At 39.2% G+C, this 14,479-nt stretch overlaps 1 protein-coding gene across 4 annotated transcripts in view; it reads left to right on the top strand.

The window, feature by feature from the left end:
• Positions 1-13,336, top strand: part of LOC137942648 (uncharacterized) — a 39,799-nt gene extending 26,463 nt beyond the window's left edge. For all 4 annotated transcript variants that reach the window (XM_068788374.1, XM_068788375.1, XM_068788372.1 and 1 more), the window contains exons 9-10: positions 17-111; positions 12,826-13,336. In XM_068788374.1, coding sequence (XP_068644475.1) covers positions 17-111; positions 12,826-12,927 — 197 coding nt within the window. In that variant the 3' untranslated portion in view covers positions 12,928-13,336. The remainder of the gene's footprint in view (positions 1-16; positions 112-12,825) is intronic.
• The last annotated feature ends 1,143 nt before the right edge of the window (positions 13,337-14,479 follow it).

Here is a 14,479-nt window from a genome sequence, read left to right as displayed (position 1 = left end):
ATGTTTTCCTTTGCAGAAGATGAAGCTGCATTTGATGTATTATATTGTATAGCATTTGAAATGATGGATGCTCAGTGGCTTGCTATGCGTGCATCTTACATGCAGTTTAATGTAAGTCCATTTCTCTCTCTCTCTCTCTCTCTCTCTCTACCATTTATATTCAACAACAAAAAAGAAAAATTCTCAGCAATTCCTTCTCTTATAACATTTTCTTGAGTAAACTCATATTGATTTACATGGATGCAGTTCTGCATTAACTAACCTGCACTAATACTTATAGGGTGGTCAGCTAATGTAGAAGAACACTTCTGGTAAAGAAATATGTGAAATTTGACATTATTTTCTTCTTCTTTTTTCCCTTCATAATTTAGATGTACTTGTCTTCTTTGTTTTTGGAAAACATGTGTTTTACTTCTTTAAGGCCAAATATCTTCTAATTCAGATTTCCCAATAGGGGTACCTCTTTCGGTATCTTTGAACAATATTTGACCATTTCACTCATTGTGGGTGGTTAAAGTAGATCTAACAAAAACACAGTTTTTTATTTCTGTGCAATCATTGTTAAATTTGGTTTGTAGTGTATGTTGATGTACCAAAGAAAGATGGAACATTCTAAAATTTGTTAAGCTGGATGAAGTAAATGAACCCGTAAGAAACATATGAGCTGTTCTTAAAACATACCCAAATTCTTTTAGAAAAACATCTCTTTCCAAAAGAAAAAGAACACATCCAATTTTCCAATTTATCTTCATAAGTTTTTTATGTTGTTGGTCTGGTGATCCCAAATTAGTGTTTTTTTTTTTTTTTTTGGTCAATTGATAACCAAGTAAAGTTTGAGTAAAATGTGTTCGATTGTTGATTGGGCTTGTTTGCTTAATGACTACATGGTGGGTTTTATGTGAATTCTTGGGTTCAAGTCTCATCAGGGATAATGGAGTAGTGTGCTTTTGTAATCAACAGAGAAGAAAGGGTGGTCTGTTTAGAACTTTTAGGTCTTTGGCCTATAATTTGTAGCACGAGGCAGTTGCAAAATGAGTGCTCCATAAATGTGAAGAACATTCCATTGGAAAATAGTGTTTTCAGGTCACTTAAGACTTGTATGAAATTGAGTGAAGTAGTCTAAAGGCATCAATTACCATCATCTGTTCAGCCTTGTCTGAACTACGATCAAATTTGCTGTATAAGTCCTCTATTGTACTTGATAATTTGTTCTGTAAGCAATGGGATCATCCATGAATTTTTTCGTTGTATACACCCTCTATTGTACTTGATAATTTGTTCTGTATGCAATGGGATCATCCATCAGTTTTATTATATTATATTATTATCATTAAATCTGAATGACCATCCATGGAAGTTTTGGACCCTCATTTTCTTTTTCCTCCAACATTTAAGAAGTCCTTTCCGCTTGACTTTGTTCTGTATTCGTGAACATTCTGAAACCGTTTTCAATGATTTATTATTACTTATTGACTATAAGAGAGAAAAAATGACTCATTATTTATTGTCTTTAGGTGTTCTTCTCTAGTTTTGTCTTTCCTAATTTTGCTATCTATCTCAACATTCTTATTTCTACCTCTGTCACTTTTCCATATGCTTCTTGTTTGGAGAAAAGGATGTAACTGTCCAACTTGATTTATTGCTGTCTTCTTTTAAAAACATTTATTATGGATTTATTTCAATTTTTACCCCTCTTCTTATGCTTAAATTAGGATAATACTTGTAATTTTTATCTTAAAATAAGGAGGAGAGAGGGGTTGTGCAGAACTTTTCATATCACTTTTTATCTCTTCTCTCTCTCTCTCTCTCTCTCTCTCTCTCTCTCTCTCTCCCGCCTTAACCATGACTAAAGCTCCATCTGTGTTCCTGAATAGATAATCTTCAACTAATTTCATTTCTCTTGAAGCCATGAAGCCCAAAAAACCAAATAACCAGATTATCATAAGAGTAACAGCATATTCTTGTCGCTACATCAGCTTGAAAAGTCTATATTTTTGTTTTCTGAAAGCAATGGATAAAGATTTCATTAAGAGAATTATGGAGAAGGGAAGACTACATCTAAATGATTCTAGCAGTGCTCAAGTAAAAAACTGAAATAGAACTAATATTTGAGAAACTAATAAAGTGGTAAAGCAATTTCTATGGCAAGGTGTGGTGAAGAAGCTTCACTCAGGAAGTAGCAAAATAGTTTGTACTTCTCAATGTATGAACTCAAGTGATATTTAAGGTTCTAAAATATGTGCAAACTAGCTTTGTTTGTTTTCAATCAATAAAAGCCATTGATAACCATCTTTTCCAGAAAAAGAAAAACAGAATCTTGTTAATGGGAATAATCCCATATGAATTAAAGTCAGGAATGATACTGTGGATATTAGTTGGGAAAGGAATAATACTGTGTGGCTATTCGTTGGGAAATAGCTTCCTTCCTTTGGATAATCATTTTAGGATGGACTTGCACCTAATTTTTACATGGTATCAGAGGAGGGAGTCTGTTCTATTGTGCCTAGTTGGTGCTTTATTTGGTTTGTACCTTGTTTGTTTATGTTGTGTGTGTGTATGTGTGTGGAGGGGGATGGGTTCGTCACTGAAAACTTACTAATAAAGACTGTTGAATCCTCTTCAACTTGGAGAGTCTCAATGGAGCAGCATAAGCTCTAAAGTGCACTTAGCTCTAATTTGGTAGAAGTATAATGATTGAAATAATCAAGGTATACCATATGGATATTGTTCCTAGAAGGAATTGATCTATTATTCCTGTCCTTGTTATTATTCTTGCCCTTATTGTTTGTGTGGGGCCCATAACCTGCGCACAAAACCTAGTATTGTTTTTTGGTTCATTCAAGATGTTGGTGCTAGGGAAGTTTTTACACCTACACGGGAGATAAGTTATTCAGATGGGAAAGACACCTTTGTGATTAATATTGAAAGGTTGAATGGCCAAACTATCTCAGTTGGTCTAAATCAGTCAAAGATATATTTAAAGGCCAAGAGAAAGACCAAGTACTTGAGAGATGATCCTTTAGTACCATTAAATGATGATTGAGAAGCTAAAGATAGCTAAGTCATGACTTGGTTACTAAATAATATGGATGTTAAGCTATGACGTCAAGTTATGAACTGAGAGATTGGCAAAGAGATTTGGTTGTCCCTATAGTCAATGTATGCACAAGAAAGCAATCTTTTGAGAATCTATGAGTTATATTCTTGGTTGTTTGGCTTAAAAAGGGGTGAATGGAAAATCCTTGACTATTATATTGAGTTACAAGGCATTCTTCAAGAAATTAGCATTTACAAATTTACTACTTAAGAGAAGGAGTTGAGGAAACAACAAGGACAAATCTATGTGGTAAAATTTTTGGAAGGTCTTGGCCCAGAATATGATGCAGTACGAGCCCAACTGCCTGCATCATATGGGGTACCCTCTCTTCCTACTTGCCCCTCCTTGTGCTAAATTCTTTAACTGGAGCGCATGTAGGAACAAAATCCTCATGTTTGACTCCTTAATTGTGGAACCCCTGTCCAGGATCCCTCCTGTCCTTTCTGCCAAACTGCTCTCGAAACAGCCACCCATGTCCTTTACTCTACCACATTGCCCATTCTGTTTGTACTAGCCTCCTCGATTAAATTGGTTTCCAGTACTGCCCCTCTCAAAATCTTACATCCGCTATTCTTTCTATTACCAGTGCTAACCTCCCAAAGCTTGGAAAACTACTCATTTCATGCTGCGTTGGTCATATCATTTTGGCAACAACTGAAAATTCAACTTAAAATCTATCCCTATTGATATACTGATAGAAAATATTGTCGGCCAAGTTTTAACCTGGCTATTGATGCGTAAGGAATTCCGAAGCCTTAGCAGCTCCAACCTTAGAGGGAACTGGTAGCTGATAGCTGGTATGACATATCCTTCCCGTCCCCTGACTACGGAAATTTGGTCTCCCCCATCGGTGGGCCACTACAAATTAAATTTTGATGGCAGTGCTTTTGGCTGCTCCGGTCCTGCAGGTTTTGGTGGAGTGATCCATGATTGTAATGGCAGTCTACTTTTCACCTTCGTTGGGCCAATCGGAATCTCCGATTCTACTAATGCTGAACTCTCCGGTTTGCTTAATGGACTGTAGATCTTCCATCGCCATCTTGTGGGACCCCTCTGCATTGAAGGCAATTCTAAAGTAGTCATTAATTGGTGTGTGAAGTCAACCCCTCCCCCCTGGCGGCATTGGGATATAGTTTTTTGATATATGTAATTTAATTTATCTTTTGAACTGTAATTGGAAGCACACTCTTAGGTCAGTTAACCATTTAGTTGACACTCAAGCTAAATTGGGTGTTTTGTTCCAACACCTTGTTGTGGAGGAAGACCCTTTTAGCTAGGTATTGTACTTTTTTCCACTCTTTTAATAGTTTATACATCCTCGTTAAAAAATAATAATAATAATAATAAATGGAAATTAATTAAATCTTCAAAAAAAAGAAGAAAGTATCCAATGTTGATGTTGCCGCCTTTAGTATTTGGCATGGCACCACTCAGTCAAGTGATACTTGTGGCCGTGGTGGTAGTAACAGATGTCGAGGCTGTCGTGGTAGAGGCAGAGTTGATTGTAGGTGCTCATTGTGAGAGATGTCACACTGATAGCTAACAGGTTTGCCAGCCATCGTGGTTAGAATAGGCTGGTTAATAATTGTACTGGTTTCAAATTTAGAATTTGGAATCAGATTGTGCAGTTCTATCTGCATGGCTAGGTGAGCCAAGGAGGGATCATTCTCCGGGTCAAGTTGGGGGTACTCGGTAGGAACTCGCTTCGTCTTTCTCGTGCTCTTCTTGGTTTGACCTCTCATGCTTTCAAGCTGAATTCTGATTGCAAAGACATCATTGACCTTGAGGTTGATCCATAAGTCTTTGATGTTTGGGCTTGGATCTATTAGAATCTGGCCAAAATCCATCCAACGGTGTTCACGCATAGCCTTGTCGATCTCCAGAGTGCAGCCAAAGTGGTCTGTAATGGTAGTAAATAACTTTGTGCTCTAGAGTCTGGCCAAAGCTAGTTAACCTGCTTGAAGCAGCTGCACATGAGAACGTAAAAGGAAAATTCACTCACCAAGGCACACCCTCATAGAAGACTTTACCCACTCAAAAGAAGATTATACAAGAACAGGGTGACATCAAGTAGGTCCGGCTAGTTCTTCTGATTTACATTAAGTGCCATAGGTGCTCTTCAAGAATTGGATTAATTCAATCTGTGTGTCCATTGGTTTTGGCATGAAAACTAGATGAAAAGTTCAAATCGGTCTCTAAAATTTGGAATAGCTTGGCCCAGAACTTACATGTGAACATCAGGTGGCGATCGTTGCTAATGGTGCTCGACACTCCATTGAAGCGGTGCTTGTATATATGTATTAGCCAATATATATTGAATTTTACTTTACTTGATACACTCCGTATCAGCTGATACAGTGGGAAGGTATCAATCAAAACACCTGATACATATCAGTTTTTGAGTTCTGTGGTACGTATAAAAAATCTGATACACCAATTACTACTCTCTAGTGCTTGCTTCACCACATCAGACGTGAAGGCTATGGCTACTTCTTCAACAATGCAATCTCTTGGTATAGCTACGAAGCGGCATACTTTGAAAAACGGTCCACCACCATAACTGACCCTTGCCCTCATCTTTCCTCGGCCCCATAATAAAATCCACGAAAATCGATTCCATGGTCTTTCTGGTATGGAGAGAGGCTTGAGCGAGTCCTCTTGCTTTTGCCTCTCAAATTTGTCTTGCTGATATATTAAGTTGAAGTTTAGGGGCATTATTGTCTTTCTATGTGTAGGTGTGGTCTAGGTTAGTTTTGGTGAAGTGAGGATGTCATTGGGTATCTTTTGTTTCAGTTATTTGCTGTTTTTAGTTAGCTTTATATGTAAAATACTTCTAGAGGGGCAATTTGGTCCTCGCATGTAATTTTTACTTAAGCAGCATAAAAATAGGGCTAGGAGTTAATTTCTGTCTCCTAATGTGCTGCTGTTTCTTGCACATTTCTTCTTCTCTCCTTGTCTATTTTTCTTATCTCTTCTTCGCTTCTTCTTCTATCCTCTTCTTTTTCTTCTGTCTTATTTTTCTATTTCTCTTATCTTTGTCTATTTTTCTTATCTCTTCTTCGTTCTTCTTCTATCCTCTTCTTTTTCTTCTATCTCCTTTTTCTATTTCTCTTATCTTCTTTCTTCTATCTACTTCTTCTATTTTTCCTATCTTCTATCTTCTATCTTCTTAGTCTTTTTCTTCTCCTTTTCTTCTTCAAGACTAATGTTGTATACATTTCATCAAAGTGTACACGTACTCCTATACATTGTGTTGAATACAGGCCAATTAGAGATGGCCATCAAGAATACAAGTCTTCACTTTTGCCTTGGGTGACCTTCACATTTTGCATCATGGCACTTGTGTCGCAACCCATCATGCATGTGAGGGAACATAATTCCTTCCGCCTCTGGTGCGCTAAAGGCTAGAAATCAACCAAACTCTGTGTGTCCCTCCAAGTGCTGTATCTCCATTAGGCAATAGGCCTAGCACCCCATCGTAGTGCCTCCTTGATTAGATCAGGCAAGCATGCTACCAACTTGACTAAGGGAGGTTGCTGCCTCCTAATGTAGCGCCGCAAGCTCCCCCCTTGCGACTCAATGCATCTACATTATTGCTTCTGCCAAGCATGTACTGGAGCAACATATTGAATTCAGCCAAAAAGTCCTGCCACTTCTGAGTGAAGATGTAACTAGATGTCTCATTATTTGTTTTCACCAAGAACTTTGACCCTAACAAGTAATTGGTCCTAGTGCACAGATGATGCACCTTGTTCATCATCTCCTTCTCTTGCACAGTGTAGCCTGCTCTCTCTCTCTCTTTGCAGCTTTTTATCCTTAAACGCAGTGGGACATCGATCCTATTCCATTACACCACCTGTTGCAAAATTATAGGGGTCAATAGATACCGTGAGTGTCTTGTCAAAATCAGCTAGCTATAAATAGGTTCCTGCACCACCGCTTTCTTCAGTGGTTGAAAAGCTTCTTGACACTTGTCTGACCAATGACATGGCTTTGCTTCTTTAGAAGATTTGTCAAGTGTGCCACACTAGAGAAATCCTTGATGAACCTGTCAATCGATTTCTCCGAACAAAGGTAAATCAAGAGATCGATTTCTGTTTTTCAATCATCCCCGATTTTCTCCTGTTACACATATATAACCCTTTAAGTTATAATGTACAGGAAATTACAATAATGCCCTCCCCTTAACATAATTTATAAATATATAAATACATATCAACTTGATAACATCCCCCCTCAAATTGATGCTGGTAAGTCAACCAACAACAATTTTTGCCAACCAAAAATTGATGCCGTTGTCGAGTCACGGCTTTGGTGAAGACATCGGCCACTTGGAGATCCGAAGAAATGTAAGGAAGAGATATCCCCCGACTATCCAAGGTATCTCGGATATAATGACAATCAACCTCAATGTGCTTGGTGCGTTCATAGAAAACAGGGTTGGTGGCAATCTGAATAGCACTAGTGTTATCAGCATGAAGAGGGGTAGAAGTAGTCTGAGGGAACTCAAGCTCCTCAAGAAGACCGCATAGCTATACAATCTCGGAACAAGCAGTAGACATGGCACGATACTCGGCCTCAATAGAGGATTTAGAAACACGATCTTGTTTCTTACATCTCCAAGAAATTAAGGCATCATCTAAAAACATACACCAACCCGTAGTAAATCGACGTGTATCTGGATACCCAGCCTAATCAGCATCACTATAAGCAATAAGTTGAAGAGAGGAGCATGTAGGAAAGAATAACCCACAAGTAGGAGAACCTCAAAGATAGCGGATGATGCGTCGAACTGCAGCAATATGGAGATGACGAGGAAAGGACATAAACTGACTAACCTGATGAACGGCATAGGAGATATCAGGGCGAGTAGTTGTCAAGTAGATAAGACTCCCGACCAGGCGCCGATAGAGAGTAGGGTCATCTAGAAGGTCCCCTTCATTTTTCCTGTATTTGACATTGACCACCATCAGAGTATCAACAGAAAAAGTGCCCTCCAAAGCAGGTAATAATATCTTGAATATACTTATGCTGGTTTAAGAAAATACTATTGGTCCGATGATGGACTTCCAGTCCTAAGAAGTATGTGAGCTGGCCAAGATCTTTCATATGGAAAGTGGCTTGCAACAACTGCTGAACTTTAATAGTCAAACCACAATCAGTGCTAGTAATGATACTATCATCCACATAAACCAAGAGAAGGACTATACCTGATGCCAACTTGTGGAAGAAGAGAGAAGAATCATACTGACTTTGTGTAAACATGAAAGTAAGAAGCGTACTGCGAAACTTCTCAAACCAAGCCCGGGGAGCTTGCTTGAGTCCATATAGAGAACGCCTTAGTTTACAGACATCATGAGGAGAAGAAGTAGTCATACCACAGGGAAGCTTCATGTAGATCTCTTCATGAAATCACCGTGAAGAAATGCGTTGTTCACATCCATCTAATGCAGTTGCCACGACTAAGAAGCAATAATAGCTAAGATAGTTCGAACTGTGGTCATTTTGGCAACAGGAGCAAATGTATCTTCATAATCAATCCCATATTCCTGTTTGTTGCCCAGAGCTACTAGGCGAGCTTTGTACCGAGCCAAAGAGCCATCAGAGCAAAGTTTTACAGAGAAAACCCATTACTCCCAAGAAGCTTAATTGTAGGGGGGCAAGGAACAATATCCCAAGTGTGATTCTCCTCAAGAGCTCGAAGTTTTGTTTGTATTGCGTTCTGCCAACTCTTATCTTCCATGGCCTGTTTGTAACAAGTGGGAATGCAAATAGAAGATAAGGTAACCACAGGAGAGACAGTGGAGGAGAAACCATACCAATAAGGAGGCCGAGAAGGGCAAGAAGGGCGAGTAAGCCAGCGAAGAGCAGTGGAAGCTGAAGCTGGAGTAGGAGCAGGCACCAGGACAAGATCGGGACGGGGCACAGAGGAAGTGGAACCAGACTCATGTCTACTACGTCTTCCATATACAAAACCAGGTTAGAACCTTTCCACAATTGTCGGAGAATCATCAAAGCAAGGCAGAATAGATAAAGATGCAGATGGCAGCTCAACATGAGATGGAAAGAAATATTGATTTTCAAAGAAGACCACATTCCGAGAAACACGTATACAACGAGCATGTGGATCATAACACGTATACAACGAGCATGTGGATCATAACACGTATACACCCTTTTTATGTCGTTCATGAGTAGAGAGATGCACAAAACAAACACAACCAAATGTCTGAAGATTAGAATATGAAGGAGAATGGCCAAACAACTTAAGAAGGGAGAAGCATGATGTAATGTAGAAGAAGGTAAGCGATTGATCAAATGAACCGAAGTAGAAAGTGCTTCACACTAAAAACGAGAAGGAGCAGATGATTCAAGTAAAAGGGTTATGACCACATCAAGAAGGTGATCCATTTTGTTGCAGTGTCGAAGGACAACAACGCTGAAAGACGATCTCTTTGCTTTGAAGAAAGTCCTGAAACTCATTAGATATGTATTCGCCGCCAGAATCAGAGCGCAAGACTTTGATGCCAGCAAAGAATTGAGTCTCTAGAAGCTCAATAAAACGCTTAATTAATAAAAAAACTTCAGCCTTAGCCCGTTGAAAGTAAACCCAAATACATCGGCTATAGTTATCAATAAAGGTGACAAAGTATTTGTATTGCGCATGAGAAACAACAGATGTAATCCCCTAAACATCAGTATGAATAATATCGAAACATTGTAAGGCATGAGATGCATAATGAGGAAAAGGTAGAACTTTGCTTTTGCCAAGTTTGCATGATGGACATTCAAAAGAAAGGTCAAGAGATGAACATGCTTTTTGTCCCAATACACCACTTTAGGCCCCTTCGCGATCAATGACCTTGACACTTGATCCTGCACAACACAACCAGATCAAGAGAAATGGATATTACAATTATTATCGACCAATTGACCAACAAAAATAAGATTTGTGGAAAGGTCAAGAGACACAAAAACATCAATTAAGCAAGAGGAAAGATCACCAACAACACTGATAGGCAAAGAACTGCCATCAGCGGTGTTAATTTTCTAATTTCCATCATAATTCCTGACATTGGAAAGAGAAACAACAATATTGGTCATATGGTTAGAAGCTCCAGAGTCAAAATACCATAGCTTAGAAGACACTTTATGATTACCTGAGAGCCCAAAAGTATATAAAGCAGAAATGATCATCTGTTGTACCATCTCAGGAGTGAGTATGTTCAGGTTTGCTGAGGTTGTAGGTGCAATAGGAATAGGAACAACCGGCAAGGCAACAGGCAATGCAGTAGAACTAGAGGCACCAGCGGAGACATGATAAGCAGTACACTGCTTCCTTTCAAGTCGAATGGGGCAGGCAGAGATGATATGACCTTGTTTCTTGCAGTAGTTACAGAACTTCTTAAGTCAATCCCGAGCAATTTGACCAAAAGCTTTACAACTAAAACACTGAACAACACGCATGTCTCTTCACTTATTCCTCCCCTGGGCTATATAAGCCACAGTAACAGGGGCACTAACATTAGCGCGATGTCCATGCCAGCCTGAGTTACTATACGCTACTCCTCACGAAGAAGTTCACTGAAACAAGCATCTAGAGATGGTACATGATGACGATTCATCAGATTAGACTGTGCAATTTCAAAATCGGAACGGAGCTTCATCAAGAATTAATCTCTCTTGCTGGTTTCATGCACTGCTTGAATAGCAGAGAGAGCTGCAATGGGAACATTAGAATAAACAATGTCTGCATAGTCAGCCCAAAGGTTTTGAAAACCAGAAAAATATTCCTCAATGGAGAGACTTCCTTGTGTGAAATTAGCCATCTCATACTCCAATTGAAATCGCCAAGCCGTGTTGTCTTGATGGTAAACCTTGGTGAGGTAACTCCACATGTCAGCCGCATTTCTAAAAGGCCTCAGATTGAGAACAATGTGAGGCTCAACGGAGCCAAGGATCCAGGTCATGACCCTAGTATCCTTAACTGTCCACTTGGACAAAGCCTCGGCCTCTCGAGGTGCAGGATCACTCCCATCTATATGACCCCATAACTCTTTTCCCATAACGAATAAACAAAATTGACATTCCCAGGCAGTGTAATTTTTACCCATGAAACGGATAGGGAACGAGTCTAACCTATCAGATGACATGATAAAATTGTATTTCCTTTCTTTGCCATCTTTACGTACACGCACTTGGCTGGTGTTCTGTATCTATAGACACAGAGTCCAAAAAATGGCTTAGACCTTCTTAGAAGCCCGACTAGACTTCCCCGACGATCTGGAGGTCTTTGACTGGAATTGGATGTTCCCGTCGAACACCCTCGTGGTGTAAACAGGATTGGAACGGGATGTTCCCATCAAACACACTCGCGACGCAAACACCACGCAGAACCCCTTTTTCACCGTCGAAAACCCACTCTAATGGTTTGCACGGGTAGAAACCTTCGGAGTCCGGACTCTGGATTCTCGAAAGCGTGCGAAGCTTCGAAAGCAAAGGGGGCACCTCCGCGGTCCTTCCTATGTATCAGCACAGCCAAGTGAGTCTAATACTGAAGGGACAGAAACCTTCGGAGTCTAGACTCTAGATTCTCGAAAGCGCGCGAAGCGTCGAAAGCAAAGGGGGCACCTCTGCGATCCTTCATATGTATCTGCTCAGCCAAGTGAGTCTGTTATTGAATAAAATCTCCTCGACAATCAACTCGCGATGCAAATGACTCCGTGAAAGTCCACCGAAACCAAATCAAGAACCGAGAACCTAGATCCAACGAACTCTAGAAATCGGGAGGAAGATAACTCACCTCTGAGAGTACCGAAAACGTCGAAGAATTACTCTGGCGCCGATGATCTCCCGCAGCTCCGATACCATGTCAATCGATTTCTCCAAATGAAGGTAAATCAAGAGATCGATTTCTGTTTTCGATCATCCCCGATTTTCTCCCGTTACACATATATAACCCTTTAAGTTATAATCTACAGGAAATTACAATAATTCCCTCCCCTTATCATAATTCATAAATACATAAATACAAATCAACTTGATAACAGAACCTTCATAGTAATTCATGAGGACTAAAAAACTTTGCAGCTCATTGACCTTTATTGGAGTACCCCACTCCATGATAGCCTCAATTATCTTTCTATCCATCCAAATTTCGCTCCCAACTGATTTAGTGTCTGTGAAAGGACATCATCATGACAGATGAATATTTGTCCCTCTTCACAAAGAGAATTTTTCTTCAGTATCTTGAACACTTTCTGCAAGTACTATATATGTTCTTCCAATGACCTTTTGTACACAACAATAGTCCTAATAGATGACAACAATATGGTCCAGAAAAGGCTGAAACAGTTGGTTCATTAAGGTATAAAATGTTGTAGGAGCATTATTAAGACTAAATGGCATGACAAGGGATTCATACAATCCATAACTTTTTTGTCTTTTTTGGAAGATGATTTTTTTTTTAAAAAGAGCCCAAAAAACATAATAAGAAGAAAATACAAAACTAACCAATTTGGGCTACATTAACTACAAGATGTTGAAGAATAGTTTCCTCTCACCAAAGAGTTAGCCAAAGCATTAGCTGAGTGAAGAACATGCTTCCAAGAGACTTGAAAGGCATGATCTGTGTTCTTTAGTTGAATCCTTGTGTCAGAATAACGCTCTCAGAGAAACAATATTTAGTTAGAGGTGATTACCTAACATGTTCTGTTAATTTTTTTCAGGAGGTTTTGCAAGCAACAAGGAATCAATTGGAAAGAGAGCTATCTTTAGAGGACATACATCAGATTCAAGATCTTCCAGCTTACAATCTTTTGTACCAATAGCAGTTAAATCACTTCGAAGTTGTATAATCCTCCTTGGCTTAGAAAGTTTACCTCCTTCCTGCATCCCACGTCTCTATAGAAGCCATTCTTGAGTTGATCAAAGTTCTAGAACTTCTATATCCCGTGAAAGTGCTACAGCTTGTGATAATAGTAATACATGGCACGTGATTTGGAAGCTTCTGTTCAGAGTATGGGGGCGTGCAGGAGTGTGCCTGTACCCTGGGGATGCATTATTTCCCGAATTTCATTACTAAAAGAGTTTTCATGTATTTTGTTTTCTAGTTTACACAATCTAGAGGTTGTATATGGTCAGGAATTATTGTTTCCTATAGAGGAAGAAAGAGAAAGAAAAAGTAGAAGATTAGAGGAAATAGGAGTTGTGTATGAATTATTGTAGATCAGCAGTAAATTTATTCTTGATAATTGAGAAAATAGTCTTTGATAACAACGAATTTTTATGATTTTCATTTTTAAAATTGGGGTGCATATAAAATCGATAAAATTGGTTGGTGCGGCGATGGAGGAGCTGGGCAAAATCTGTTTCGCCTCGAACCAAGCTTTTGCTCCAAATAAGTCGTGCTTCGGCAGCGAAATCATGAATCTGTGATTGAGTTTGCGAAGTGCTCGTTCAAGCACCTGAGAGAAAATGGAGGGTTGTCAAATTCCCATTTGAGAGGGTGCATTAATGTTGTCAAATTCATGTGAAGACCTTGAAATTCCTTTAGTTATGTTCTCTGACCTATTCGTAAACATTTGGAACTCGTCGGTGAAGAGCGTGTAGAATTATTATAGATAAACATAGCAAGAGGAACTCATATTATTAGTCCTCCGTAATTTATTTTTTTTTTTTTTAAATTGCTTGTCCGTCTTATGTCGTCCCAACTAAGTTTGCCATAAACTTTTTTATGCCACTATACATTACGTGAAATTTCTTGTGTGGTTAATTCTTCTTTTAACTCCGAAAGTCGAAGCTTCAAGAAGCAGTTGTGAGTGGATCTACCCATCCAATTTTTCCTAACTAATAAATTTAAAATTTTTGTACTTATATTTATGTGGGACTATTATTTAAAAGTGTCATTGTTTTTATTTAATTTGGCATGGACTGCTGGCATAACACTGGCAAGTAATCTGCAAGACTGCAACAAATTTTATCACCAATGCTAGTACAATAACGGAGCCACAACATGGAGTTATACGCAGACTGTTCTGTAGACGATTAAATGGCAATTTTGTTGAAGCTGCTGCAACGGGAGAAGAGCTCCATTAAATACATATTTGCCTCGTCTTCGTCTCATATTTCCCCGCTCTGCTCACTCGTTCCATGCTTTTGCCTCTGCCTGGGCACATGACTTGGAAACTGGAGAAGTCTTTTAATTCAATTCCTTGTACTGAATTGTGCGCTTATATGTAGGATTGTGGTATTGTCAACCGAACTCTCATACTGATCTCATATTCCATCACGGAATTAACTTGGAGAACATAGCGATTGGGTCCGACTTTCCCCTTTTCAAAATAAAACAGACGAAAGTCTCAGGTTCCATCTTTGACTCAC

The sequence above is a fragment of the Aristolochia californica genome, unplaced genomic scaffold, assembly GCF_029961685.1.
Source record: "Aristolochia californica isolate CCGP_79_NKW_82.1479 unplaced genomic scaffold, dmAriCali1.0.hap1 SCAF_10, whole genome shotgun sequence".
NCBI lineage: Eukaryota > Viridiplantae > Streptophyta > Magnoliopsida > Piperales > Aristolochiaceae > Aristolochia > Aristolochia californica.
The sequence above is the reverse complement of the archived record's forward strand: the minus strand, read 5'-3'. Positions and strand labels throughout refer to the sequence as shown.